Source organism: Patiria miniata, unplaced genomic scaffold (assembly GCF_015706575.1).
Source record: "Patiria miniata isolate m_02_andy unplaced genomic scaffold, ASM1570657v1 HiC_scaffold_7, whole genome shotgun sequence".
NCBI lineage: Eukaryota > Metazoa > Echinodermata > Asteroidea > Valvatida > Asterinidae > Patiria > Patiria miniata.
In genome coordinates, this window is record NW_024037074.1 from 10,898,013 (window position 1) to 10,924,840 (window position 26,828).

Genomic DNA, 26,828 nt, shown 5'->3' on the forward strand with positions numbered 1-26,828 from the left:
CCCGTTTCCAATTGTCACAAAAAAGCTTCAGGCTTTTTTTTTTATCTGGTCATATTGATGTTGGACAAACATACTTTTATTTGGTTTTTAGTAAAAGTTAAAGAACATGTAACTCCCAGTTGGAGACAATAAGCACACCTCGCAATAAAACAAAATACGAAAGCTGTTTGCACTATCCTTTTATCCTGAAAAAAAAAACCCTGAACGCTGGCTGTCCTGCACGAATATTGTTGTTGGAATTGAAGAATGGAAAGCGATGTTTAACCAAGTGAGCTGCATTTTTAGTAGACATCGTTCATATTTTTTTGTTTTTTTTGTGGCGGCAGGTCCAGGGGCGGGGTAGGCGGGGCTTAGTTAATTCTTTGGGGGGGGGGGGTGATTGGCAACTCAATTGAAGTTAACGACATTACTGGGGGAGGGGAGGACCATATATTGAGGACGGGGTAGCAGTTATAACTCTCTTACGTGATTAACAGATTCTCAAGGGATCCAATCACTAATTTCTACAAAACATCCATTGATCTCCACAAAAAAAGCTCTAACCGAGCAGCGCAGCTAAAAAAAGAGGGCGGCAGCGGCATGAATACCGCCACCAATAGACAATTAAACGGAAATTGCGGGATCTTGAATCTAGCGTGATCCAACACATGTTCATGTTTTTCCGCGTTGAAATCGTAAGAAAATGGCTTCCATTTCCGTCAAATTTGTGTCACAAAAAGTAAGTAAGGTTAGATGGCAACCAGGTGATCTACAAGGATTGCAGCCATCGCAAACGTTCGTCACAGGAAGTTGGGATAATGATGTGAGTATGAAGATCTGTTGGCGTTCAGACTGTTCCGTGTGTTTAATCAGTTTCGTGAAAAAAGGGTAATCAGTGACCGTAATTTTGTACCGCGTAGTTTGTTTAGGACACTTCACTTTTTTTTCCACAAGTACCGTTCATAAAATCAAAACCCTGCCCTCTTCCCACAAAATTAAGCTAGCTGATAATAACAAACTATTTAGAAGATTACAAACATGACAAACATGCCAAATATAACGAAATTAACGTGACTTTAGTTTTACTGTGTTTAGTGCTTGTGTCATCGTCAAATAATTGGGTAGGAAAAGGAAGTCCTAAACTAAAGACGGTCCAAAAACGTAAAAGTGTCTTTTCGTTCTCTTACTCTTAATGGAACCGAGTCCTAAACTACATGATTACCAATTATTTATACATGTAGGCCTACTAAAAAAAATTAATGAACATTTATTTCATCGAAGATTTGTTATTTAGGTTTATAGGGCTTTATTTGGGAAAGGCATGTAAAGTTTCTAAATTTAACATTTTAAATCCCATGCACAGAGCATGTGTCACATGGATGAACAAGAGTCTTTAAAGAAAGTATGTTGATCTGGTCGTGTTTCCCTCCTGAATTCTTCTCATTGCAGGAAAACAGGATATGTCTGTGGCGTGTACCAAGTGTACCAAGTGCTAAGGACTATGATGGTTACTCCTCCATGGCCACCGACATCGAGGCGGATGGAGAAGGAATCGACAAGGAACCTCAGCTTGTGTATCAAGAGAAACACGAAGGGGACGTGACAGATTTGAAGGTATATTCATTAATTTGTTGTAATTCATTGTCAATAATTTCCTGGCCCCAGTGTTGTAGTTGAGTCTTAAATCAGAAGGCAATCACGGCAAATTACACAATTCACAAGTAACAGAGAATGAACAATGACTAGGGCTGTCCATTTTGGAAATAATTTAGTATTCGATTGTTCGAAACCGCACTTGACCGAATATTCAAATATTTGAAACTCACCAATTAAGTTTTACACATGCCAGCTGTAGCTGCCTTCCTTGCTGGTCTAAAGTTGCATACAAAGCAGTTCAAATTTGCATACGGCGATGTAAATTATTGGTCACTGGAGTGTTTTGCAGTAAGTACTGGATAACTGTCAATTTTCAGTACATCAATCACATTAGTTATTTTTCAAACCCAGCAAGGTGTAATTCACTTTGTTTCACCAAAGCTTTTCAAAACGTAACTTTATTTTTTCCTAATTTTTATGCAGTTCATAAACTCAGACGTCTTTCTGGCATCTTCATCTTCAGGGTCAGTTCAGGCATTCAAGTTGATGCAAGGAGCTCAGGTAATACACATGCACTTCAATTTGCTCCTGAAGCAGCTGAGCTGAGCTAGCATTGCTTTGTATCATTTTAGGAGAATTCTCAAACTCAAAGTATGCGGAGTGTCCCTCTAAAATTCTGCTTGTTCCATTTGAGAACATTCACTGTTTTGGCTTAGGAATGAAATCATAATCGTCTATGAAATCATAATCATCTATGAAATCATAATCATCTATAAAAGCATATAATCATCTATAAAATCATAATCATCATAATCATCTATGAAATCGTAATCATCTATGAGATAATAATCAGCTATGAAATAATAATCATGTATGAAATCGTAATCATTTATGAAATCATAATCATCTTTGAAATTAAAATCATATATGACATTACCATCTATGAAATCATAATCAACTATGAAATCATTATCATCTATGAAATCATCATCTATGAAATCATAATCATCTATGAAATCATAATCTATGAAATCATAATCATCTATGAAATCATAATCATCTATGAAATCATAATGAAATCAGAATCATCTGTGAAATCATGATCATCTATGAAATCATGATCATCTATGAAATCATTATCATCTATGAAATCATAATCAACTATGAAATGTTAATCATCTACTAATTATCTGTTTTTTCACTGAACTTCAGAAACTTCACAGTACTCAGAAGTGGGAGGGGCTTCATCGGCTGCGCACTAGGGCCTGTCCCTGCACCAGTATGGCTGTGAGTGGCACTGATATCACCACAGTAGGGGAGGATGGAAGAATTAATGTACTACGGTTGGACTACAGGCATCCTATCAGAACAATAGGTAACAGATAATAATTTCCAGATGCAGAAGCTTGGAAATATTGGGGAGTGAACTCTGACCAATTTCTAAGTTTACTTGTCTGCAGCCATCTTTGATAGTTTTCTTTGATGCTGAAGGAAAAGTTCTTGCAACCCACTGTTTAAGCTGAAATTGACATTCAGATATATATCACCTCTTATAAAGCAAATGCCTTTGTCATTTAAAGAAAAAAACAATTCAGTGAATTGCCTGTGTTTCTTAATATGTCAATTTCACTGTAATCAAATAATATCAAAATTCAAATCTTAAGTAAGTTTACAAGGAAGGAAAGGATTTGTGACAGTTCATTTGGATACCTTGAGACTTGGGACCAGATGACTTAAGATTAACTTGTTGTAGAGACTTGTGATAACTTGTGATTGACTTGTGATGACTTGTGATGACTCGTGATTGACTTGTGATGACTTGTGATGACTTGTGATGACTTGTGACTGACTTTTGATGACTCGTGATGACTTGTGATGGCTTGTTATTGACTTGTGATTGACTGTTGATTGACTTGTGATGACTACGACCTAAGTCATTGTCATTGTCCTTGCAGACCAAGCTGACAGTAGCACCATCAATGCCGTCACCTACCTGAAATCCAACCAAGTGGTGACGGTCAATGCCACCGGTCAGATGAAGATCTGGGACCTCCGACAGCCTGACTCGCAACCTACGAGGGTCTTCCTTCTGTAAGTACCCAATACCCATCAGTTGGTGATGGGGTCATTTAGGAAGGCTAACACTCCCAGATCCTTCAGGGCAATTCCGTAAATTCGGACATACATTTCAGATACTTTAATGAGCTGCTGTTGGGAAAGTGAATGTATACATCACTAACATTTGACGTCCATTGAGAAGAAAACAATTACAGACCAAACTAAGGTACACCACCACCTTAACGACCATGTACGTGTACGTCATGTGGTCGGAGAACAGTGTATTTTACGGAATTGACCTTCAAAGTCCACTAGGGGGCTTTGGGGGATATTACAGGATTGAGGAAGGAAGAGCATAGCCACAGTCACTTTTCGTGTGGTTGGAGACCCTTATAAATTGAATACAGAGAATGTACCATTGGGTTCTGCACAGTGTCGGATTTGGCGGATACATGTATTCATAGCACTAATGCCAAGAAATATGTTTTCGGTGTCTGTAAACAGCCTGGGAGACCAACAAAAAAGATCGAGGAAACTGTTCCTTTGCTCTACTAACTCAGTTATCTAGATGTGGCAGGTACGAATCCACCTCTTCTCATGTTTGTTCATTTGATCTTTTTATAAGGTATTACCTCATTTTGACTGATTACAGTTGAATACATGAAAACACTTTACGTAAATATGCAGAAGAAAGACCAAAGGTACTCAGATTTTTAACTACACATACAATGGTTATACTATTGAGATAAGACTTTTTGGAGTCATACCCTCTTTTGCAGCACAAGGAAAGGGTTTTGTGTCAGAAGTAATAATGTCTACAGGTTGTAACTCAAATCGACCACATTTTTTGAGTTTAGCCCATTTTGTCTCATTCTGTTAACTGTTTGCCATCATCAGAACTGGTGAGAAGACAGCTTTACACTGCGTGGATCGTCATCCTACCCAGGCTCATCTTGTAGCGGCCGGCAGCCAGAACAGCGTCTTGAACATGTGGGATATGAGGAGGGAAAAATACCCCGTCACTCTCTTTGATGGCCACGAGGGACCAAGTAAGTTGTAATCATTGTTTTATCCCATCAGCCCTGTAGACGTTATGGCCTTGAGCATGTCACAGTTCAGATACTTGTGATAGATTGTCCATCACAAGTAAATCACAAGTAAATCACAAGTCGAGTCACAAGTGAGACGGGATGAACAGAACCAAGGATTGCCTTTGTCATTTCTTGTGGGTTAACTTGGGGCTGCATGACTTGTGATTATTTTATGATGACTTGTGATCTATCGCAAGCACATCAACTACAACACTGGCCATGAGATGGTGAAAATACTGATGTTACTTTGACCTGAATTGTGGGCAGATGAGTTTCATTTCCTAGGGCCTTTGTTCGCAAGTACTCCCTCGTTGGTAAATTGAGAAACAGCGTCAATATCGAAGGACACTTGAGTGCCATTTAACAATTGCTGACTGCTGTGATGTGGTATATGACGTTCTATAACAGCATATCCCACATCACGGCAGTCAACAATTGTTTTGTTATATCTTGCCAATAACTCAAAAAGATAAATGGTTGTAACTCACTGTCTGAGAAATAAACTAGATCACTGTGATGTAACCTTTGATAACTGAAGGTTTTGATGTCCTACCGGACATGAGACTGAGCGTTTGACGTTGCAGTTCTCATTGGGCAAAGCTAGCGCGCCGGCAGGTTCTAGGCCAATGAAATTACAGTATCCAAGCACATAATATAACAAAACTATTTCTAAACTCCAACAATGCTATTTTGTCCATGTAACTGTTGCTTAAGAGGACAGAAAAAGAAATGTGAGTGTCAATTTAATAAGCTTGCTATGTGTCATGATTGTAAACTGACTTTGTACCTTTTGTTGTAAGTTCTTCACTAATATTGTTACTTTCAACCCAATTTGTCACTGTGTCAGTTTGGGAGGTCAAGTTCCACCCTACATGCTCAGACCACCTGTTCACCTGTTCTGAGGATGGTGCTGTGCTGCACTGGAACGGCTCCGGGTCACCATCAGCTTCACAGATTGCTGCAGGTGCACAGAACTCCAGAACAGGTGTGGAAATGTGTCATAAAACAAATACATCTCATGTTGTTGAACTTTGGTTTTTGTATGTATTTCACTCTCTCTTCGCTGTGTCTCTGTACACATGGCCACCAGGTCCTAGTTTGCCATATTGCTAGCTATTTGTTCTCTAATTCTGCAGTCTATATTCATGAATTAGAAAGGCACTGTGATTTGACATACCCAAAAAGCACTCAAGGAAATACATTTTGCGTACTTTCTGGCATTTCATTAGTACATAATCTGTCTGTTTTACAGATGTAAAAATATATCAGTGCTATAGAATCATCCATTTTGATGATTATTTCTCAAGGTGACTCCATCTACCCTCACCTCGGTCTGGGCGGGCTACCCTCCAAGCCATCGTCCAGCTCCCCCACCAGTCCCTGGCTGGCCAGTGACCCTACCAATCAGGTAGACATTAACCACGTACTGCCCTCCAACATCATGCCTGTCAACAGCGTCGACGTAGAAGGGGACCAGTTAGTCTGTGGGACCGACGGCGAAGCGGTCTTTGTCATTAAAAGTCTTGGACTGCGATGAAGGATATGAGTGTTTTCGAAACTTGGTCTTAAATATCAGCTTTGGCTTCAGTTTACTTAGGAAGCCTTTAATGTCCAAACCAAATGGGAACACTCTGAACTTTAGCCATCTGTTAAAAGATGTGATGCTCCCCAAACAGGACATGGACCAATATTTTATATAAGACTCCTCCAAGCCTATTCCTTCCTCCATGCTCCAAGTAAGGGAGTGGCTGGCCTTAAATCACCTGTAGCCGAGGCTACAGTGGAAACCAAAGTTTCTAAAAATGCTGTATTTTCCATGGGATCTTCATCTTGATTGAAAGACCCAGATGGGGGTCGCATCACTAAGAGCCTGAGTATTCCTGTGACCTTGGGGTCAGTGGGTCATCAAGGTCATTAACCCTAACACTCTCAGATACCGGGATGTTATGGATGTTTTTGCAGTACGAAGGAAAATCAATGCCCGCTTGAAAGTATATGAGATGTTCCTTTGGATTCCTCCAAAGAGTTAGATTTGCAACAATTTGGGAATGCCCAAGGGGCTAGAATTAAGGGCTAGAATTAAGCCATGATCTTACTCTGACCACGTAGTTGTGTCTCTAAGTTTAAACTTGTGCCCTTAGAATAGAGATGTAGACAGTTATTTTGAGATAGGGATGAAAACCATTTTCTGTCAGAATAACGGCCTCGCAAGAAGTGTTAGCAGCATTCCAGGGGGAGCTGTTGCCATTTACACAAAACCATGCTTCATTTAAAAAAAAATGTAAATTTATATTTTATGGTTTTTTTTGTGTGGAATCCTTTGTAAAATGTTTTTGTACAGGCTTCTTTCAAAACGCATTTCTGTATCTTTGGGAAGCAGTTAAGTGGCCACATTTTGGCAAACTCAAATTATAAATAAAATTTAGTGACTGTCAAGTACTGTACAAGCCTTTCTTTAACTCTGCTTGAAATAAATTAAAAAAACACCAGTCGGAAACCATTAATTACCAACTTCAGAAGTACGGCAAATCATTTGTAATGTCAGGCAAATTAAAATATAAAAAGTTAACAATGGTTTAGAGTTGTTTTTTTTTTTCAACCTTTTGCTTGTGTCGTTTCAATTTTCAATTAATGTAATTAATGTAATTGATGGGTTCGTTTCAATTTTTCCAAGGAAATTGTAGCAGATGGAAAGTACAATTGGTATAATCTGATGCTGTTGCTTTCTAGTCGATATGGTGTGCCTCCTCCTTCAAAAATTATCGCTCATATCATGGAGCTATAAACACATGCTCATATTAATTTGTGCCAAAAAAATATTCACAGCACCCTGCAGCCCATGGCTTTGGTACTTATCAAGGGTGCAGACCAGTAAATCGGTCCGAAATTGCCTGCGCCGGCCAAATCACGATTTGCATGCCCTCAAAATCTTCGGTATTTGAGCATGCTGTGGGCCATGAACTTGAGGGATTGTAAAAAATATGGGTGGAAGCCGTGCACAGGACTAGGAGCTTGCAGTTCTGTGTAATTTGGATGTAATTTGGACCCTAAAAGCGCTCTATTTTGCAATGGAGTGTAGGCATCGTTTTTCAAAATGGCGATGGGCTTCAGGACTATTTTCAGGGGTGATCATCTTCAGATGGAAATTTCTCCTAAAAGTCATCAGTTGACCCCCGAAAATTGAAAAGAAAATGAAAGATGATGAAATAAGCATTAATTTGATGTGTGTCTCGAACACCTTGGAGAGTTGTGAGTATTTTTCCCGAATTTTTGAAGTGGGAGCATTTACCATTGGGGTCTATGGAAGTTTATTTACTGGTCTGCTACCTCAAAGAGTCAAAAGGACGCCCTCTCCTGGGCCCCAATTAATGCACAGTAGCCAACTATTTAGTCACATGACCACGAAACTATGCGAACAATGCCTTCGGAGGGGGTTGGAGAGTGTCTACGCGGTGTCAATCAATCAAGCACCTGTACGTTCAACGCCGACATTCCTGACAAGAAATTCATTGACCTGCTTCCTGTTCAATACTTAGGGAGAATTTCATCTTTGGATCGCCACAACCACTTGTGTCGATTGCGATAAGTTGGTGTGTTCTTATTCCTCCATGCTCTGCATGCTCTATGGTATAACCAAAGTTTCTTTGGGACATTTGGAATGTTTATTAATTTGTCAATGAAAATATATAGAATTTAAAATAATTGCTTATACTCAAATTTGCATCAATTAATTTTGCTCATCGATGATGGCAAGGAATTATTTAATGTTATGAAATATAGCGATTCTTTCTGGGTTTGATTTCGTTCATCTATATTGAACAACTTAAGAAAAAAGCTCTGATTTGGCCAATAATATTGCAATTTGGCTAGAACAAAAAGAGCAGATTTCTTCAAGATGCTCATAATTCCCCACGCGCTTTATTTTGTGACCTTGCGAATGTTTTCATGATCGCAACTAAATTCTCCCTACTTGCAAGAATTTCCCATGAATCCAAGCGAGAACCTGCATAATGATTGTCACCGAACGTACGTGCAGACCATAATTTGCGAATTTACTACGGTTGTTCTCAATAATGTAACCAGGATATCGGTAATTGAGTAGACGGTACGCGTAAAACAAAAGCGGGAATAAGAAAAAGAGGTCTTTGTCTGTCTGGTACACCCACTTGGAGACAATGTGAGCACCATTCTGGCGGTGAAAACTTGCGAATTCCATTCATGCTGCGGACGACTTTGTAACCAAGATGGCTTCCGTCCGTGCGTGTAACGTACTGATGATGCGGAGACGAATGAAGACACACCGGCTGAAATCATGATTTGGAGTATGTTCCTGTATTTTTTCGGCAAAAGAGGCGGTGTGAAGTGGAAAGAGAAGACAGTGGATATTTTATGAACTAATTTATACAGTGTAAGTATATGTGCTGTGGTCGTGTACTCCGTTTTCGCACCTGCGGAATGACATGAATGAGGATTGGTTTTTGGAATGTGGAATGCACCGCAGAGAATGCGCATGATTCATTCATCATTTTCATCATGTTCTGTTAAAATGGTTCTACACTATAGCGCCTTAGCATAGCGGCTAGGTTTGGTCACCACAGCAGTTTTATGATCTCCGCCCAACAACGTGTCCAACGACAGGCCAGATAATGTTGGCAGAGAATATATACTAGGGGAGGGCTGCCATTTTTGAATAATTTAGTATTTGATTAGGCCTATCATGCCTATTCGAGACTGCGTTCAGGCGTTTCACCGAATATTCGAATATTTGAAACTCTCCAATCACATCCCAGCTACAATTGCGTGCTGTGCCGGTCAAAAGTTGCACGTTAAGTGCACCAGTTAAAGTTTGTGTGCGGTGATCGATCTTATGGACCGCCGGATTGTTTTACACCTGCAGAAAGGATTGGAACAATGAACCACCACCGTCAACAAAAAAGTTACCATCGACAAAAAAAGTGGCATCTGACAGTAAAGTGCTGCAATTTTACTATTGAAATAACATTACACTTACAGTCGTGTGTCATGTGTGTACATTCGTAATTTGGTGGGTTTTTTTATATTTAAACCGAAAAAAAAGTTTGGTTGATGATCAGATATATTCGGGACAACCCTAATGATATGCAGTTTGAAAAGAGGCTTCAAATTGGCCTCTAACCATATTAAATGTAGGCCTAGCCCTAGGCCTCTGTATTATTTATTTACTGAGGTCGCATAAAACAAATCCAAAAAGTTTGGTGTTTCATATAATTCCATTTATAAAACCAGAATCAATAGTGTACTAACTTATTAGAACTGCATTGCTTTTCTTCTGTTGCATATAATCCGGGGGGAAAAAAATCATTCAAAATATTTAATTTACAAAAGTAATGAGATCTATGTTTAGTGGTTGTATGTCAATATCATAGGAGAACTTCACTGCTGTAGTAAAATATTTTTCAACAGGTTGGTTAAGTTGTAACAGTAAATGATCATCAAAACTAATATTTTTCTGAATAGTGTATCACTTCTATGTGATAAACATTATGCTGGAAACATACAGTATTTAAGTATTTGTGCATTGTGCAGACTGGTGAATCGATATGTGCTGGTGACCAAAACATCTTACACATTTGCAAGAATATTGAATTTTCTTGTCTGTATTAACAGGTTGCAGTTCAATTCAGTTAAAAAAGAAAAGAAATGTACAGCATACCAAGTAGGATAACCACCATTTTTTAATCAAAATTTTTGACATTCCAAAATTTTGAATTTGATGTTTCAAAATTCCAATATTTCCAAAATTATTCTTGCTCGGTGATTTGAGATAATCTTGAGCAAAATTGTGTTACCCGGACCATGGAGGTTTCTACCGCCATGCCCTGACCTTGGCTTTTTACTGTACATGGTATTAGAAGCAAGGAATGATTTTCTGCTATTTCATTACCTCACCTAAAGCTAGGGTTATGTTAGGGTTAATACGCTATTCGCCAATGTACACGTATGTGGTCAGATATACATGTGTAGTTGTGTTGGCATCTGTGTAGTTGGCTTTATATGAAACTTGACTCCTGACTGTACATACATGTACTATAGAAAATGCAGTTAGAATTTTCTGAGTCCTTCGTTGTTCACCTAACCAGAAAACCACATCACATATCTTTCGTTCAACGTGATTGTTGGCCCTTATTTCACACATGCTTGCCATCTCGGAAACCTTTTGTCAAAGTTGGCACTGCAAGATTTTGTTTAGTGCCAAATAAGTGAATAAGTCAATTTGCCTAAGCTTATAAATCTTGGACAAGTAATGACTGGGCTGTTGATAACATGTGTTTGATGTTTCCATTGTGTGTGTGTTTGTTAGTGTTCCAAGATTTGAATATAACAGTTCACATAATCTTGTGGCCAGTGTGATGCAACCTATTCTTTTTGGACCTGTAAAGCTAGCAAACTCTCTTGACTGTTGAACATTTGATGAATGATTACAACAGTAATGCCAAACATTGCAGACATGGTTGTAATATTTGAGGAATTTGCCTTTCCTGGAAATAAATATGAACAGGTGTTGAGTAAATGAAGCAGTTCTTTGAAGTTTTTATGGAATGTATGTACCTGAGAACAAGCACCTTAATTCAAGTGCATTTTATGTTTTGAACGTGAGTTATGCAATAAACCACAACAGGAATTTGACTAGATTTTTATTCAATATTAGAGATGTGAACCTTTGTCCTCTGGAACGCTGTACCAGTGTTCTACCAACTGAGCTATCCAGTCTCATGTTGGCAGTTGGGCCCCAAGTTGTTGTATTAACCGTAACCCCCTGGAGTGATTTACTAGGAACCTTCCTCAGTGAGTCCTGCAAATTCCAACACCATATGGTAAACTGAACGCAAAAACTGTTGGACTCACTCTGGTGGTATGCCTAACCCCATGTAAAGCATAATCAGTTTACTAGTACTCTAACAGATTCCAATAACCCCTGGTGTTGGAGTTTGACTGGATGGGGGTTGTTAGGGCTAATGTGTATTATTGAACAAAGATATTGACCGTTTGGTAGACTGCCAACATAGTGATTGATGGCTCAGTTGGTAGAGCACTGGAAATTAATCCTGAGGTTGTAGGTTCAAGCCCCACTTTGGTCAAATTTTGTTGTTCTCTATGCTGACTGAACCCAGGTTAACAGGATTTCCTTTTTTTCTGTTGCAGAAAGAATGCCATAGTAGAGATTAGATACCGTTCACCAAAAGGAATCACCGGGCCGCAGGGTACCTCCCTAACTTAAAAAAAAAACAATTTGAGAAATGCAGAAGGGGAATCGCCCACGGAACATGGTCACCAACAACCGGCAAATGCTTCTGGAGATCAGGGAGTCGCTACAGCACCTGCACGTCAACCCGGAGGTATCCAGCAATGGCGGACAGGGGGAGGTGTTACGGCGGGACACTGGGGGGCGCAGACGATTTGGAGAGCACCAGCAGAAATTGCAGAAGATTAGGAACGATCTGGGACTGCCCAATGGGGTTGGGGAACCCCTGTCGACCTCGGGCATGGCTAGCCCTGCAGCGTCAGCGACAACGACCGCCAACAAGCAGATGCTGCTGCAACTTGTCAGTATGGGCTATGAAGAGGTGAGGTATCCACTATCATTGTTAGGGACCAGGGTGCTGAAACTCTTGGCCCCTTTTCATGGCTCTGGTAACCACAAAATTAGGCATTAACCCTAACCGCCCTGAATCCTTCAAAATCCTCTTTGCCCAAGTGGAGAAATTTGGAGGATAGAGGATGCATGGCAGAAGTGCGTTACTGATTTCGTAGGATGCACTTTGTCAAGGTCTTGGGCCGGACCTTGTGTTGTTTTTGCTCAGCCATGCATAAATACAGGCCTGGATTATGCTTGAAATCCTCCGTACTGCTCCAGGATGTCACTGGCCAAGCCTCAACATATTGACAGTCACTGCCGCAGGATTCAGGCAGTGGTCCCCCCTTCACGGACCATATTCAAGAAATAATGGAGGAATTTGCAGGATTCAGGCTATATGCTATTTTTCCATGAGGCCAATTGGAGGATTTTGCAGGATTAAGGCTACATTCTAGCAAGGCCTAGAGAGTTAGGGCTAATGATCACTATTCCGTGCTTACAGCAGCAGCATGGAAAGTTAGCACTAGCTTTGTAAAGGCCGGTAAATGATTCGCATGAATGAGAAGCAGATTTGATGTCAGGCAACATTCCCTGCGAAATTCGTCGGAGTTAAAAGTTGTTTAAAGGGAAAATACAACATTTGCAAACATCAAAAAATAAAACTACCAAATCATTTTGAAATACCTTGCTGGACTGTTAGTGAATGACAGTGTAAAGCATCCTGTAAAATCATGTCATGTATGATTAAGACAGAACTTCTAAACGTTGCAAACAAGGTTGTAATATTTGGGGAGTTTACCTTTCCTAGAATGAAAATATGGACAGGTGTTTACTATTATAAGATGGAATTTTGCGTCGGGGTGATATAAATCAAATTAGGTTTTGCCCTTCACTGTTTACTGTTGAATAATTTTGACCAACAGCAGTATAAGGAATTGATACGAAATTAGTTAGAAACTATTTGGGTTTTATTTTAACTGTCCAATTTTGATGGTCTTTTGTAGAAGGGGTCTTGAAGGGGAGTTCCCTATGTAGGGAGGGCCAGTTGTATGGCTATTAGTTCTTGTGATTTTTTTCTTTTCATTTCTCAATTTTTTGGAAAGTGCTAACCCCCGTCGGCATTTCTAAACAATCAGGAACAGTCAGCAGTTTTTATTGACAGCAGAATCCGATTACTAGAATGAACAGTCATGCAAAGTCATTCCGTATTGATAGAAATTCATTGAAAAGACCCGGATACTCAGTTATTTCTGCAATTTCATTCTAGGTTTTTTTTTTTTTAACATTGTAAATGAACCTATTAACACAATAAACAAACTTCTGAAAAGTGAAGAACAGAGCCAAAATGTTGACATGGTTTCCATGATAGTCCAGCATCAACAGGTGTCAAATGTAATGCTTAGACAATTTTATGTCTCTGAAAAAGACAATGCTCCATGTCAGCGCCACTGCTTAAAAAAAAAAACTGACACACTGTCTGCACCCCATGGGCAGAGATTCTGTATAAAGATGACGAATTCTACCCTATTGTAATGCTGATACTGGAATGTGGATTATGTGGGCCTGTTTGAATAGAGGGCTTAAGGTCCCAGCTATTCATAGCTTCTGAATGTGGGTTGGCAATGCGGTAACGCATGACTGAGTTTCTTTTGCCAGTCAAAGTTGTCATCACAGTGCCAGATTTGTCATCACGTTGTCGTAAAAGCGAAAGTTCATTGGAGGGTTTTTTTGGTCTTTGTTTGATCGGTTGCTACACCCGGGCTGAAGGTCGTGTCAGGTGCGGAGGGGATTTCTCAATCCTGTCGATCCGAGGGAGAACTTAAGAGAAAAAGGGATGTTGCGAAATGAACACGTGCCTTGATTGCAATGCAAGGGCAATGGTGGAATCATATCAAGGGCATTCAAGTCTTTATGACCAAATATCTTGTCACTATTAAACCCTGCTGAATCCATTCCATATGCCTGTTGCATTGAGTAGAAAACCCCTGATACAAATGTACAGCAGAGTCGAACTCTGTTAGGTACTGATAAATAACGCCAAGTTGGACTCTGTTGGATCCAGCAGACAGCTAAAAATTAGGCACAGTTGGATTCTGTTGGATTGAGCGAGAATTAACCGTTGGACCCTGTTGGATTTAGCAGAGTAGTCCTGAGGAATCCTTAGGGGGTTAGGGTCAACTTCTTAACCCATTAAAACTGACAAATTATGTGCAACTCATATTCCAAGTTTCAATTCACAGTAAAAGTTAATCGAGGGTTTTTAAAGGCACGTAGGAACATTTACAATTACCCGGAAACATGCCGCCGATTTATCAAGAAAATCCTTGCTCAAAGTGAAGATAGGACTGGTACCAAACACCCTGTAAAGTCATTGTGCCTAAAATGGTGTCATTCGGAAGAAAACAATCATTGAAGGTGGTTTAAGAAAGTGTGGCCACTGGCACAGTTTTTTTAACGTGGGTTAGCAACAAAATCCAGTTATGAGACCTCCAAAATTGTGCATCTGTGTTTTCTCATTTTTCTCAACATGTATATTATCCACTGAGCTGAAACTTAAACAACTTAGTTGTTATGCACCCTTCTTAAGATTTTGAGCAATTTTGTTGCTTAAAAAAAAAAAAAATGCACAAAACGCAAATGATTCTACATGTACAGTCGAGTCTCATTAATACAAACTTGTTCTTTTCTAGCCAAATTGTTTGTTACATGTACATGTATATCAGAATTTTGTATTAAGAGGAACGTCAGTCCTATTCATTGTGCACATACATGCACAGTTGGGACCAAGGCCTTATGTTATAACCAGAATTTTGTATTAACAGAGTTTGTACTAACGAGAGTCGACTGTATGTACCTTTTTAAAGATTCAGGCAGGCTGCTTGCAAATATCAGACTGAGGGATTATCCTATGTAAACCATCCAAAACAAGGCTGTGGATTTTGAAGGATTTTGGAGGATTGGGGTTCATGGATTTAATTTTTACAAAGGCATGGAGCACCACAGGGCACACGGCAAAATTTTGTTTGGACTGTGTTTAAGAAAAAGTGACCTTTTACCCTCATCTGTCTAAGTTCGCTGGATAACAGGGCACTCTATACAAGTTCAGTACTATTCTAATATGATACATTGTATTTCTCTCTATTCTGTTTGACAGGAGGTCGCAACTAGAGCATTAAAGATGTGCCAGAATCGGGGCATTGAGGCTGCGGTGGACACCATCATCAACAGACTGTCCTCCCAAGACACTGGCAGCGACACGCTGGTTTCCAGTGCCAAGTTTATGACGAACGGAGGTTCACGTGTTTCGTCAGGTTAGATACAAGACATCATTGAATTAACCCATCCCTCCCTGTACGGCCGGCCCCAAACTGCCCTACCTGTTTCTCCCTATACCTCCCCCACCTGCCCATGCGCTGTGTAATGGATTTATCAGGGAGTCATTACAATGTAATAACTGTGTTCAACAGGTGTGAATTGGTCAATATCATACTGATCTATTTTGGTATGGGGAATCTGACAACTTGAATGGCATGTAATGTGCACTTTTTCGTTCAACTGCTGAACTTATCTGTTGAGTTACTTGTTTTCTTCAATATTCTCTGCTCATTTTTGTTCCAGCGTCAGCCCCTGCTCACCGGAAGACAAGTTTTGAGGATCGATCTGGTGGCAGTTCACCCAGCATAGACACCTATCGCACCGATGCCACACCCTACTACAACCACCCCGCCCTCAAACCAGACACCACCCGCATGAACTCCAACCCAGTCACCCGCAACAACTCCTTTGAGAATCCCAAGAGCCTTCCGCAGCAGTACTCTGCCAGACAGTACACGACCAATGTTGTGATTGGGGAGAGGCAGACTCCCCCGCCCCTGGCGTCCCAGGGACTGTCCAATCACGTCGGGGGTCACATTGGTCAAGGCTCAGTCCCCTCCCCCAGCGGGGAGTACCGGCTAACCCCGACCAACCAACCCATGTACACACCCGGTCGGCCCCAGCAGATGACTCATCGACTGGTTCCTGTAGGACCCACGAGGCACATGCCGGGTAGTATTGGGGTCACCCCCAGCTCCAGCACACAAGGGCAGCTCAGAGACTACAATATAGGAAGGTCTGTGGTTTTGCAAGGACCCGGAAGCAGACAAGGCATCAGCACAGACAGGACTCAAACTGATATACGCACATCGGTAGGCACAAGCCAAAGTATAAACGCAGGCATCGGGAGAATAGGAACCCAAATGGAACAGAATCAAATGTACTACTCACCTTCACAAGGATCCAATGGCAGTGTACATCACAGAGGCAGCGTCAACACCAATAGATACTCCACAGGCAGTGACTCAGGCATCTCAAGTGCCTCGCCGAGCTCTCTGAATCCTGATGAATACCGCTTCACAAGGCAGACCAAAACAGAGAGTGCACAATGTTACTATGGGGTAACATCAACAACGACGACAACTTATACCGTTGGGAAGGAGTTCACTCTCGCTGATCAGAACCCGGTCTACAACATGCAGAGTAGTTCACCTCAGTACCGTGCAGCCAAGACCTACCTAACACAGTCCAGCCACTTGGATAAGCATCAACAGGGTTTGTATTCACAAGGTAAGATGTCGCAGCAGCAACCCAGCAGCAACAGCAGCCAACAGTATGTCAGTCAGAATCACAAGAGATCCCCGATTGATCAGCTGACAGCCCAGCATCTGCAGCAGCAGCAAGGCATGTCTAGCGAGCAGTACCTCAGCTCGGCGCACATTGTCATCGTGCCTCCTGATGCTCCCCAGTCTCAACTCCTAGATCAGGACATGATCAATGCCATGATCAACAAAACCCAGCCCCCTCCCAGTTACGAGATGAGTACATTACATCGTCAGCAGCCCGGCATTCAGAGCCAAGCGACACAAGCAGCCAACAGCAGCCAAGTCAATCCAGCCACTGGGCTTGGTCATGATAACCTTGTTAGCAGCAATCATCATATATTTATGAAGGACTCTAATATCATCAAGCCACCTCTGAAACAACCTCCTAGTTATGAGGCCAGTACTCATCACCGCATCATCAATAGCCCATCTAACACAGCAGGTGCGTCCATCCAGCAACAAACCTACCACACAGATCACAACAGCTTTAAACCAATTACATCTCAAAATGTCAGTGTTGTGAGTAAACAGCAACAACAGCAGCCCCCGCCATCAGAGACCCCTCAGCCCAAACCCGCCTTAACCATCGTCATCTCCAGAGTCGGTGAGGAAGGGGGTAAGTTACCCCCACCCTACAGACTGCCCCAAACTGGAGCTATGCAGGCCCAGTATGGCTCTGTCACAATGCCGTCAGGTGCTCCCGTCAGGAAGATCTCTCCCCCACAACCTGCAGCTGCTAACACCACCACTGCCTTACCTATAAGTGCCTACACGGGACCTGTAATGCAGTCAGTGCGAAGTACTGTTGTACCAAAGCCTGTTCTGCAAACTGCCCACGGTCCTGATCAACCACCACCTCAAAGAGGACCCTCACCAGACACCATCAGCACCTTAAGCACCCAAAGCACTCAGAGCTCTAACAGGTCCGAATCCCCTCCCCCTAGACCTGTCTCTCCGCCACTGTCTGAAATATCAACGGCATCCACAACCTCAGACACGGGTAGCGAAGTAAGAAATACTGGTGCTCTGGAAGAACCACAGGAGAAACAAAAAATTGAATCGCCAGTCCCTGAGAGAAAGAACAAGGGGAGAGACATTGACAAATTTGAGTCACGCGTCAAGTCCTACTCACCTCAAGCGTATAAATTCTACATGGAGCAGCATGTTGAGAACATCATGAAGTCCTACAGACAACGACTTAATCGCCGGATGCAGCTTGAGAATGAAATGGCCCGAGTCAGCCTTTCGGAGGAGGCCCAGGATCAAATGAGGCTCATGCTGAACCAGAAAGAGTCTAACTACATCAGACTCAGGCGGGCCAAGATGCAAAAGAGCCTCTTCAAGAGAATCAAGCGTCTTGGCGTCGGGGCCTTCGGGGAGGTGAACCTGGCCCGGAAGATTGACACGCGGCAGCTGTATGCCATCAAGACCTTGCGGAAGGCGGAGGTCTTACAGCGCAATCAGGTAGCTCATGTCAAAGCAGAGAGAGACATCCTTGCAGAAGCTGACAACGAATGGGTCGTCAAGCTCTACTACTCCTTCCAGGATCATGAGAGCTTGTACTTTGTTATGGACTACATCCCCGGAGGAGACCTTATGAGCCTCCTGATCCGATTAGAGATCTTTCAGGAAGACCTGGCCAATTTCTACATTGCAGAGCTTGTGCTGGCCGTTGAGAGCGTACACAAGATGGGCTTCATCCATCGGGACATCAAACCGGACAACGTGCTGATTGACAAAGACGGCCACATCAAACTGACCGACTTTGGACTCTGCACAGGGTTCAGGTGGACTCATGACTCCAAGTACTACCAGAAACGTAAGTTCTCATCTTTTAATTCTTTAAGATCCATTGACCTATGGGCTCCGTGCATAAGTTCCTGTCAGAGGAAAGAAAGGGAGGGTTAGGGAGAGCCCACTTGGGAGACAGAACGCATTGGCTACGACGCCTGACGCTCATGCAAAGACACTATTGCAAAGACACTATTGCTTTGCATGCGCACGAACCAGTAAGCACACGCGGTATGTTCCATCCACGTCGCTCTCAAAAGTGGTTAAAAAAAGTTTTGTTTGCGCATGGAGCCCATTGCTCACAAATTAGTCCTCAAGATTGTAAGTAGGGCTGTCCTGAATGTACTAAATACTCCAATATTTGACCATCAACTGAATATTCCAAGAGCTTTTTGCCGGTTTGAATATTCGAAAACAAAAAATCTATATACAAACTTGACTGTAATGTTATGTATGTTGTGTCGTTTAATTGTCAGGTGCCACTTTTTTTGTCAATAGCTATTTTTTTTTGCAAAAATATTCGACAGTAGATTTAATACTTCGTTTTTACCCTTACAACCTAACTCTAACTCCCTACTGTCTTTTACTAAGTATTGGAGCAGATCCGCTAGAATCCATCAATCACACTGCTTCCAATGCATGCTTTGCTTTAAGCCTCCAGTACTCCATCAATATTAAATCAAACCAGGCCTGCAGGACCAAGTCCCCCAAAATCCACCAAAATGGGGGGATGGATTTTGTTGGAGTTGAGGAGGTTAGGGTTAATGGACATCTGTGTTAGGAGTTGCTTTAAGAACAGGATTGAAATTGGCTAGCCAACCCAAACAAGCCAGGTTGTCCAGTAGAAACTGGCAAGATGTCTGCGCTCGTTAGAAGGAGCTCATAGGGATGAACATGTATGTGAATTGTTTTCGTTTCGCTGAAAGAACACTTCACTTTTTGTGATCCGTTGACAGAAGTTTAAACCGGTGTTTGTGTTTAAAATTCTTTAACTTGAAAAGTACATGAGGGATTGGTATGATTCTTGTACTAAAAGAAAGCTTATTAATTAGGCTTTCGTATCCTAGATTTTGAAAGTGCTACATGCAGAACTTCATTAAAAAAAAGGTCCTGACATTTGGGTTTCCCTTTTTTTTAACTCACCCTGTATACATGCAATACCAATAAAATAATGTCGGCGAAGGGGATACCTAATTTTAAAGTTCTAAATGATCTCTTTCTCAACAGAGGGTCACAGTCGTCAGGACAGCATGGAGCCCAGCGAGGAGTGGGGAGACCCCTGCCGCTGCATTGACTCACCCAAGGACAGCAACAAGAATGGGGAGTTCAAGGTCCAAGGCCAGCGGATGAAGACGCTGGAGCGACGACGCAAGAGGCAACAAGAAAGATGCAAGGCCCACTCGCTGGTTGGCACCCCCAACTACATCGCCCCTGAGGTCCTCCTAAGAGTCGGTCAGTACCCCATCGTACTTTTGTGAGATATTCACCCTAACTTTCAAGGCAATTTGGTTCTAGGAAGTTTCAGAATCCTTTAAAATCAACCTCTGCTCTGAACCTTATGATATATATTCTTTCAAATTTCATGACGCTGTAAGGAGTTAAAGTGGCCAGGTGCTGCCTGCGTCAGTCCTGAAAATATTCTAAACCCTTCTGATGGATAAAATAATAATCTGTAAGGTAATATACAACATATGCAAACATCAAAAAACAAAACTACCAAATTATTATGAAATATCTTACTTGACTGTAAACAATAGTCTCAAGCATCTTGAGAAATCATGGTATCTAGTGTGCTGTCATTTCCAAGAAAAGTGCATTTTTCTATCAATTTCTAACTATGGTCAGCCGACTATCGTTGGGAAAAAATGACTTTCTTTTATAAATACTGCCCCCAATTTACCAAATTTAGTTAACAATCGGTTACACATCCATGAGTACTAACCCCCAAATCCATCCATTTCTGAAAATTACAGGAAAAGCAAATGTTGTATATTACCTTTAACATAAACAAATTGTGTTGTGCTTGAACATCTCAACATTCAATTGTTTCATACAGCTTTTATATATGTGCTTATTGTTGATAATAGACTGCTGTTTCATGTCAGTATTTTCCATTATTGTTTTTTCACATTCACAGGCTACACACAGAAGTGTGACTGGTGGAGTGTAGGAGTCATCTTGTATGAGATGCTGGTGGGTCAACCGCCGTTTCATGCAGACAGTCCAGCAGAGACACAGTGGAAGGTGGGTGCATCGTTAAAGATTTTACCCGAATTTTTTACATTTTTTACTTGTCTAGATTTTTTTTTGAGCTTGATGTGAAAGGCTGTGATCGAGGCTGTGCATGCCCATTGCGGAAGTGTGAAAAGAGCGAATAGACGCTTATATCACTGCTGGCTGTAGCTAAGTAATTGTATTTTAAAAAACACCCATAGTATGTGACAAATAACGACTTCAGGTTATGTATTGGGGTATTCCAAATTTTGATTTCCCACCACAGTTTAGATTCCTGGCTGTTGTTGATCTAGAATTAAATTGTGTATGAAGTGTATGTTGCAGAAATGGGAGTGGAATGTGGTATGGCATTTGTGAAGTTGCTAACTTAAGTTCCTGCTGAACTTGGCAGAGTTTTCACCTTCAATCTGTTCTTGTTATGCATTCTAGGGTGATCAGACATGTGCTGTTTTACGGACAGATAGGACTTGTCAGGTGCCCTGTCTATTTGTTTTGCATTTGGTTTCAGGAGTTCCAACTTTGTTTCTTATTTCAGGTGATCAACTGGCCCACCACGCTTCACATCCCCTCCCAAGCCAAGCTCTCCGGCGAGGCCACGGACCTGATCCTCTGCCTCTGCCGGGACCAGGACACCCGCTACGGAGCCGACGAGATCAAGCACCACCCGTTCTTTGATGGGATCGACTTCAGCACCAACCTGCGCAAGACCCGCGCCCCCTACCGGCCCACCATCCGCTACGCCACGGACACGTCCAACTTTGACCCTGTTGACTCAGATCGCCACCAGGGTTCTAACTCGAGCGGCGACAGCTGGGATGATTACCCGAGCTGCGGCAAGAGCAGACCCACCAGTAGCGGTCTGGAGAATGGGAAGCATCCCGAGCACGCCTTCTTCGAGTTCACCTTCCGGAGGTTCTTTGACGACGGCGGGTACCCGTACCCGGAACCCGTCGAGGACTTAATGAACGGGAGCGGTGTGAAGGGTACCAACCAAGACGATGCATCCAAACGTGACAGTCAAAGTGAAGCCCAGGAGCCCGTCTATGTATGAGAAATACACGCAGTAGTTTGGTTTTCTTTCCTTTCACTCATTTCAGCAAGAGTTTTGGTTCTTGAGACCTGGCATGTGAACAAACCCATCAAAATATTGGTGTCCATGCCTAGCCTTTATAGAAATATACATGAAAAAAATAATGAATCAAAGAACAAGAAAAATATAAATTATATATTAAAAAAAAAGTTATTCCTAATTCTCCTTGTATTGCATTTCTACAAGGTCAATCAGTTCCAAACTTTCCAAACAACCACAGGTATAGCTTTTGAATTTTCCCTATTACACTAAAAGACGATGCCACACCTTTTGAGCGATTTCAAAATTGAAAAGCGATTTCGAAATGACAAATTAAAAATGGCCTATACAACACTTAATCCAAAAACTGAAAAAAAAAATGTAAACTCTTCCTGACATGTCTGGACTGTTTTGTAATGGTCCTAATATTAGACTTGAGTCTTAATTTTCTAAATTGAAAATCAATTTCAAAATGAAATATTAAAAAGGGCCTTTACAACACTAATATCCAAAAACTGAAGAAAACAAATTTAAATTTTTTCTGACATGTCTGGACTGTAATGGTGCTAATATGAGACATGAGAGTCAAGTTACTATTTCGTAAATCATATTTGAATTCGACGAGTAACGAGTCTAAGCTTACAGTCAGATGAGGCTGTTTGCCCGAAGCCTGCCCGATGCTGATGTGTCTTGGGCATCCTTTGAGCACTGCCTTAAGAATGTAGCCAACTCGTCACGAGTCGCTTCAAATGATGAAGTAGCAATTGGCTTTGTTAAAAAAATTATGATCCGGAAAGATACTTTAAATCACTTGCCCAGACTAAAGACAAGGGAAAGAATGTAGTATCCAGACGCCTCTTCTTTGGTTGTGTACAACGTTTATGGAGAGTTGAGTGCATTTTCAAAGTATTTTCTTACAAAATTGGACATGTTTTTCAGAACCAGATTCATGTCTTTTCAAATTTTTTGCAATGACTGACCTTTGCGGAGATAATTTATATGATGAAAGAAAGTGGCGTCGGGATGCAACATTCTTTCCAAGGCTGGGTCGTACTTCACGCGAATGTGAATACAAGGCGAAACATTCGCCGAGAAATTCTCCAGACTTGAAAATGAGTTCAACTCAGGATTGGATTGGATTGGAACTTTAGGCAGTTTTGTTTTAAATTGTGAAAAGTACCAAATTTCTTTTGCAGTCCAGATGGCCATATTCATGAGAAGTCCCTAGTACAAATCTGATGACTACAAAAACGAGATCTCCTTTCATTTTTTTAAAGTAAATTTTAATAATCAAAATGTTTCACCAAAAAAATGTTGAAAATTAAGTCTTTCATAAAATGAAGGACTGTTAATAATAATGAAGAAAAAAAATCACCCAGAACACCAGACAGCAGTTGACCCAATTGTGTGCGTGTATATTTCCCACAAAGAAGCCAGTGTATGTATAAATATGTGGCTGCGGCTAATGGAAAATTCCTGACATTCTTCTAAAGAATTTCGTCATGGGAATAATTGTGAACTCTTCCAGTCTAACTGAGGATCTGCTGTATGTGGTTGTGAAAGTGGAAAAAATTGGAATGGCATGTTTCTTGTTCGTTGAACAGTGGGGTCGTTATATTATTTTTTTTTCCATCGGTTTTTAAGTTATATTCTGCACATAATGGTGTTGGTTCAAATACACCATTGCATTCAGAAACTTGTACATTATACTTAAATTTTCGTTTTAGAAATTGGATTCAGTGAAATTTACTTTCAGATTAATTTATTTTATCCTCCAATTTTTTTCTCTTTTTTCGTTGTTGAAATGAAGTTCAAACAATATGCCGCACTGAAACGGTATCATCACCTATACTGCAGTAATTTTTCAATGACAATTTTGTTTCGGCAACTTGTCAGTTTAACAATAAGAAAGCAATTCTACAGAATTTGCTATGCAGGTTTCTTACAAGTTTTTGTCAAACCTTATTTTTTACGAAAGTTATAAATTAAACGACCTTTTTTTTCTCGTGTTGATCAGAGGGAAGTTGTTAAGTTGAACCATAAATTGTGGTCAGCATTCAATTTCTTACAAATTTGTATTTCGCTACACACAACATAGAGTGTAAATTAACAGTCTTTGCCTTTTGAATGTCGTTTGTAAAAACAACAAAAATGTAAATAGAGTATTCAAAATGAAAACAAGTTATATTGTAGCCAGCATGCAAAAAATTAATGTTATATATGTCGTGTATATAGACACCGTATTAAAATTGTAATTACCATGTGCTTTAGTGTTGGCTCCCAGTAAAGGATGGGTTTTGGAACAGTTTAGTTTGGGTCTTAAATATTTAGTAAGATGTAGTTTGATGATACAAGAATCGATCCTTTGGTGACCACCTTTCTTCAAACCTTGTTGTTCATGGACAATGGAGGGCGCTGTTCAGAGAACTGTTCTTGAATGTATCTGTCCCACTTGTCTTCAACAGCAAGGATTCATTTTTTAACGTGTTTTCAAAACATGGTAGCAGAAAACGGCCATGTATTATTCAAATATAACCAATTGAGTTTGCAAATAATATCCAACAGTACTAAAAACTGTACTAAAAACATTCAAGCAACGTTTTATTAGGAGTTGTAATCGATCAAGCTATCCCAAGTCAATCACAGGTCAGTCACAAGTCAATCACATGTCAGTTGTAAGTCAGTCACATGTGAATCACAAGTCAATCACCAGTCAGTCACATGTCATTCACAAGTCAGTCATATGTCATTCACAAGTCAGTCACATGTCAATCACAAGCCAAATCACAAGTCAATCTCATGTCAGTCACAAGTCATTCACAAGTCATTCACATGTCAGTCACAAGTCAGTCACAAGTCAATCACAAGTCAGTCACATGTCAATCACATGTCAATCACAAGTTGTCCAGTCTTGAGTCACAAGGAAAAGTTTTTTGAACTCACTATGCCACAGTGAGTTCTTTGGCCATCATTTATCCCCTGTTACTTGCAACCTGACTTGTGATTTGACTGGTGATTTGACTGGTGATTTGACTGGTGATTTGACTTGATTACAGCTCTAAGAAGAAGGGTGGTTACCATAAGCACAAGAAAACCTGTATCCATATCTTGCCCGTGGGGTGACAGTTTAAACTCTGGTTAGTGATTTCTTGCAGTCTTGTGGTAAATTTTCTTTCGTCGCTGCTGCTCCTGTTAAACTGCTGGTGTGGTATAAAATTTAACCGAAAAAGAGGACAAAATTAATTGGCAAATGTTTGTATACATGGTTCAAGATGAGAAAGTGTACATGACTGTACAGACCGAAAGGGCAATAATATTTGAACAGAACGACCAATTGTTCATAATAGAGTCTTATATTGTATAATAATACTGCTGCAGAGCCAAAGGCTTTGTGTTGTATTTGTGTACAGACAACCGATTTGTATCATTTCCCCCCCTGTGATAATGTTGTGTACATTGTTTGTTTATTAAACCCTAAAAGCATAGCTGTCTCCAACTTCTGTACAAAGTTAAACATCTCTTCTGTATTGACAGGCACGTCGATGATTTTTATTCGAAATTGTGTTCAAGCCTGAGGTGTGTTTTATTTGCACAAACATTGCCAGGGCTTCTTTGTGCATATCCAACAGAAATTTTGCAACATTAGCAATTTCTGGCAATGTTTGTACATGTGGAGGACACCCCAGGTCTGCCTCCCAACTCCCCTTGGCACTACAAAGTGCACATTTGTGGATGGGAACCTGACTATGGCTCGTATTGCCTCGCTGTTTGTTTTGTCACTGTGTCCTTGACATCATGAATGGAATAATTAAGCGTAATTCTTGCATTTGTATCTGAATTTTTATAAATCTTATAAGAATTGATAACATCCAGGCTGAACGACTGTTGAATATTTATTCTCAAATTCATTGCTTAAACAGTAAATAATTAAAACACATAATTTACAATCCTCGGGAATTCACCTATTCAGAAAAAAAAAATTATTTCCTCATTGTCACCTCGGTGAGATAGGAAAATACTAAAAGAGAATATTGTCCAGAAATATGATATCATTCAGTAAAAGCAGGATTGAAAATAAACATTTTGCTTCCATGATAAAGCATTAGTATGTCGAATCCCAACCCATTAATCTTAACAATTCCCATACAATCCCCGCCCAGTCAAACTCCAACACCAGGGTTTGTTGGGATCTGTGGGAGTGAGTACTGCACTGGTAAACTGATTATGCTTTATGGGTCAGGCGTACTACCATGATCAGAGTCCAACAGTTTGGTTGACGTTGTTGAGTTACCATATGGTGTTGGGATTTGCAGGAGTGAGGAAGGTTCCTAAAAAAAAAATCAGTCAAGGGGTTAGGGTTAAACAACTCCCAAAAGTAAAAGTACTTCCATGATAATGAGATTTGCACTTTGCCATTGATGTTTTTGTGTTGGTTCAACGAAAAGAAATATATGGATCGAGCATGAAAGTTCGTTTCAAGTCCCATTATCATATCAAGTCTAAAAAAGGTACTTTTATTTACTAAATGGATGTTATCTAGATTGCAGGCCCTTATGAAGGACTACAAAGCATTTTGAGACAAAGTAAAAAGCACTGCATAAGCAACACCTTACTGTTAACTGGGGATTTCTTCACTAGTCGCACAACCTGGATGCTATCAATACAATCTTAAGTTACTAATCACAAAGTTCTTGCTATTTTGCTAGCGCCGCTTGCTTGATTAACAAGAAAAGAGTGCTGGTCACTCGTCTGTA

The 26,828-nt window shown here is 40.7% G+C and overlaps 2 protein-coding genes across 2 annotated transcripts; both read left to right on the plus strand.

Annotated features, from left to right (window-relative positions):
• Positions 1-431: 431 nt before the first annotated feature.
• LOC119746090 (nucleoporin Nup43-like) lies at positions 432-7,294 on the plus strand. Its single transcript, XM_038222880.1, has 8 exons — positions 432-802; positions 1,429-1,593; positions 2,059-2,136; positions 2,788-2,950; positions 3,531-3,666; positions 4,531-4,682; positions 5,572-5,709; positions 6,032-7,294. Exons 1-8 carry the CDS (start codon positions 683-685, stop codon positions 6,259-6,261), a joined length of 1,182 nt encoding a protein of 393 aa, XP_038078808.1. The 5' UTR covers positions 432-682; the 3' UTR covers positions 6,262-7,294.
• Positions 7,295-8,714: 1,420 nt separating this feature from the next.
• On the plus strand, positions 8,715-22,196 carry LOC119744786 (serine/threonine-protein kinase LATS1-like). The gene is made up of 7 exons (XM_038220922.1): positions 8,715-9,132; positions 11,907-12,328; positions 15,494-15,650; positions 15,958-18,798; positions 19,998-20,222; positions 20,908-21,014; positions 21,541-22,196. The coding sequence occupies exons 2-7, from the start codon at positions 12,002-12,004 to the stop codon at positions 22,054-22,056; spliced, it is 4,173 nt and encodes a 1,390-aa protein (XP_038076850.1). The 5' UTR covers positions 8,715-9,132; positions 11,907-12,001; the 3' UTR covers positions 22,057-22,196.
• The last annotated feature ends 4,632 nt before the right edge of the window (positions 22,197-26,828 follow it).

Bases quoted from the DNA above. Each gene is read 5' to 3' on its own strand.
- LOC119746090 (XM_038222880.1), top strand. From the start codon at position 683: ATGGCTTCCATTTCCGTCAAATTTGTGTCACAAAAAGTAAGTAAGGTT. The intron at 803-1,428 runs GTGAGTATGAAG...TTCTCATTGCAG, and splicing joins CAGGAAGTTGGGATAATGAT to GAAAACAGGATATGTCTGTG. The intron at 2,951-3,530 runs GTAACAGATAAT...TTGTCCTTGCAG, and splicing joins GCATCCTATCAGAACAATAG to ACCAAGCTGACAGTAGCACC.
- LOC119744786 (XM_038220922.1), top strand. From the start codon at position 12,002: ATGCAGAAGGGGAATCGCCCACGGAACATGGTCACCAACAACCGGCAA. The intron at 12,329-15,493 runs GTGAGGTATCCA...TCTGTTTGACAG, and splicing joins TCAGTATGGGCTATGAAGAG to GAGGTCGCAACTAGAGCATT. The intron at 21,015-21,540 runs GTGGGTGCATCG...TTCTTATTTCAG, and splicing joins CAGCAGAGACACAGTGGAAG to GTGATCAACTGGCCCACCAC.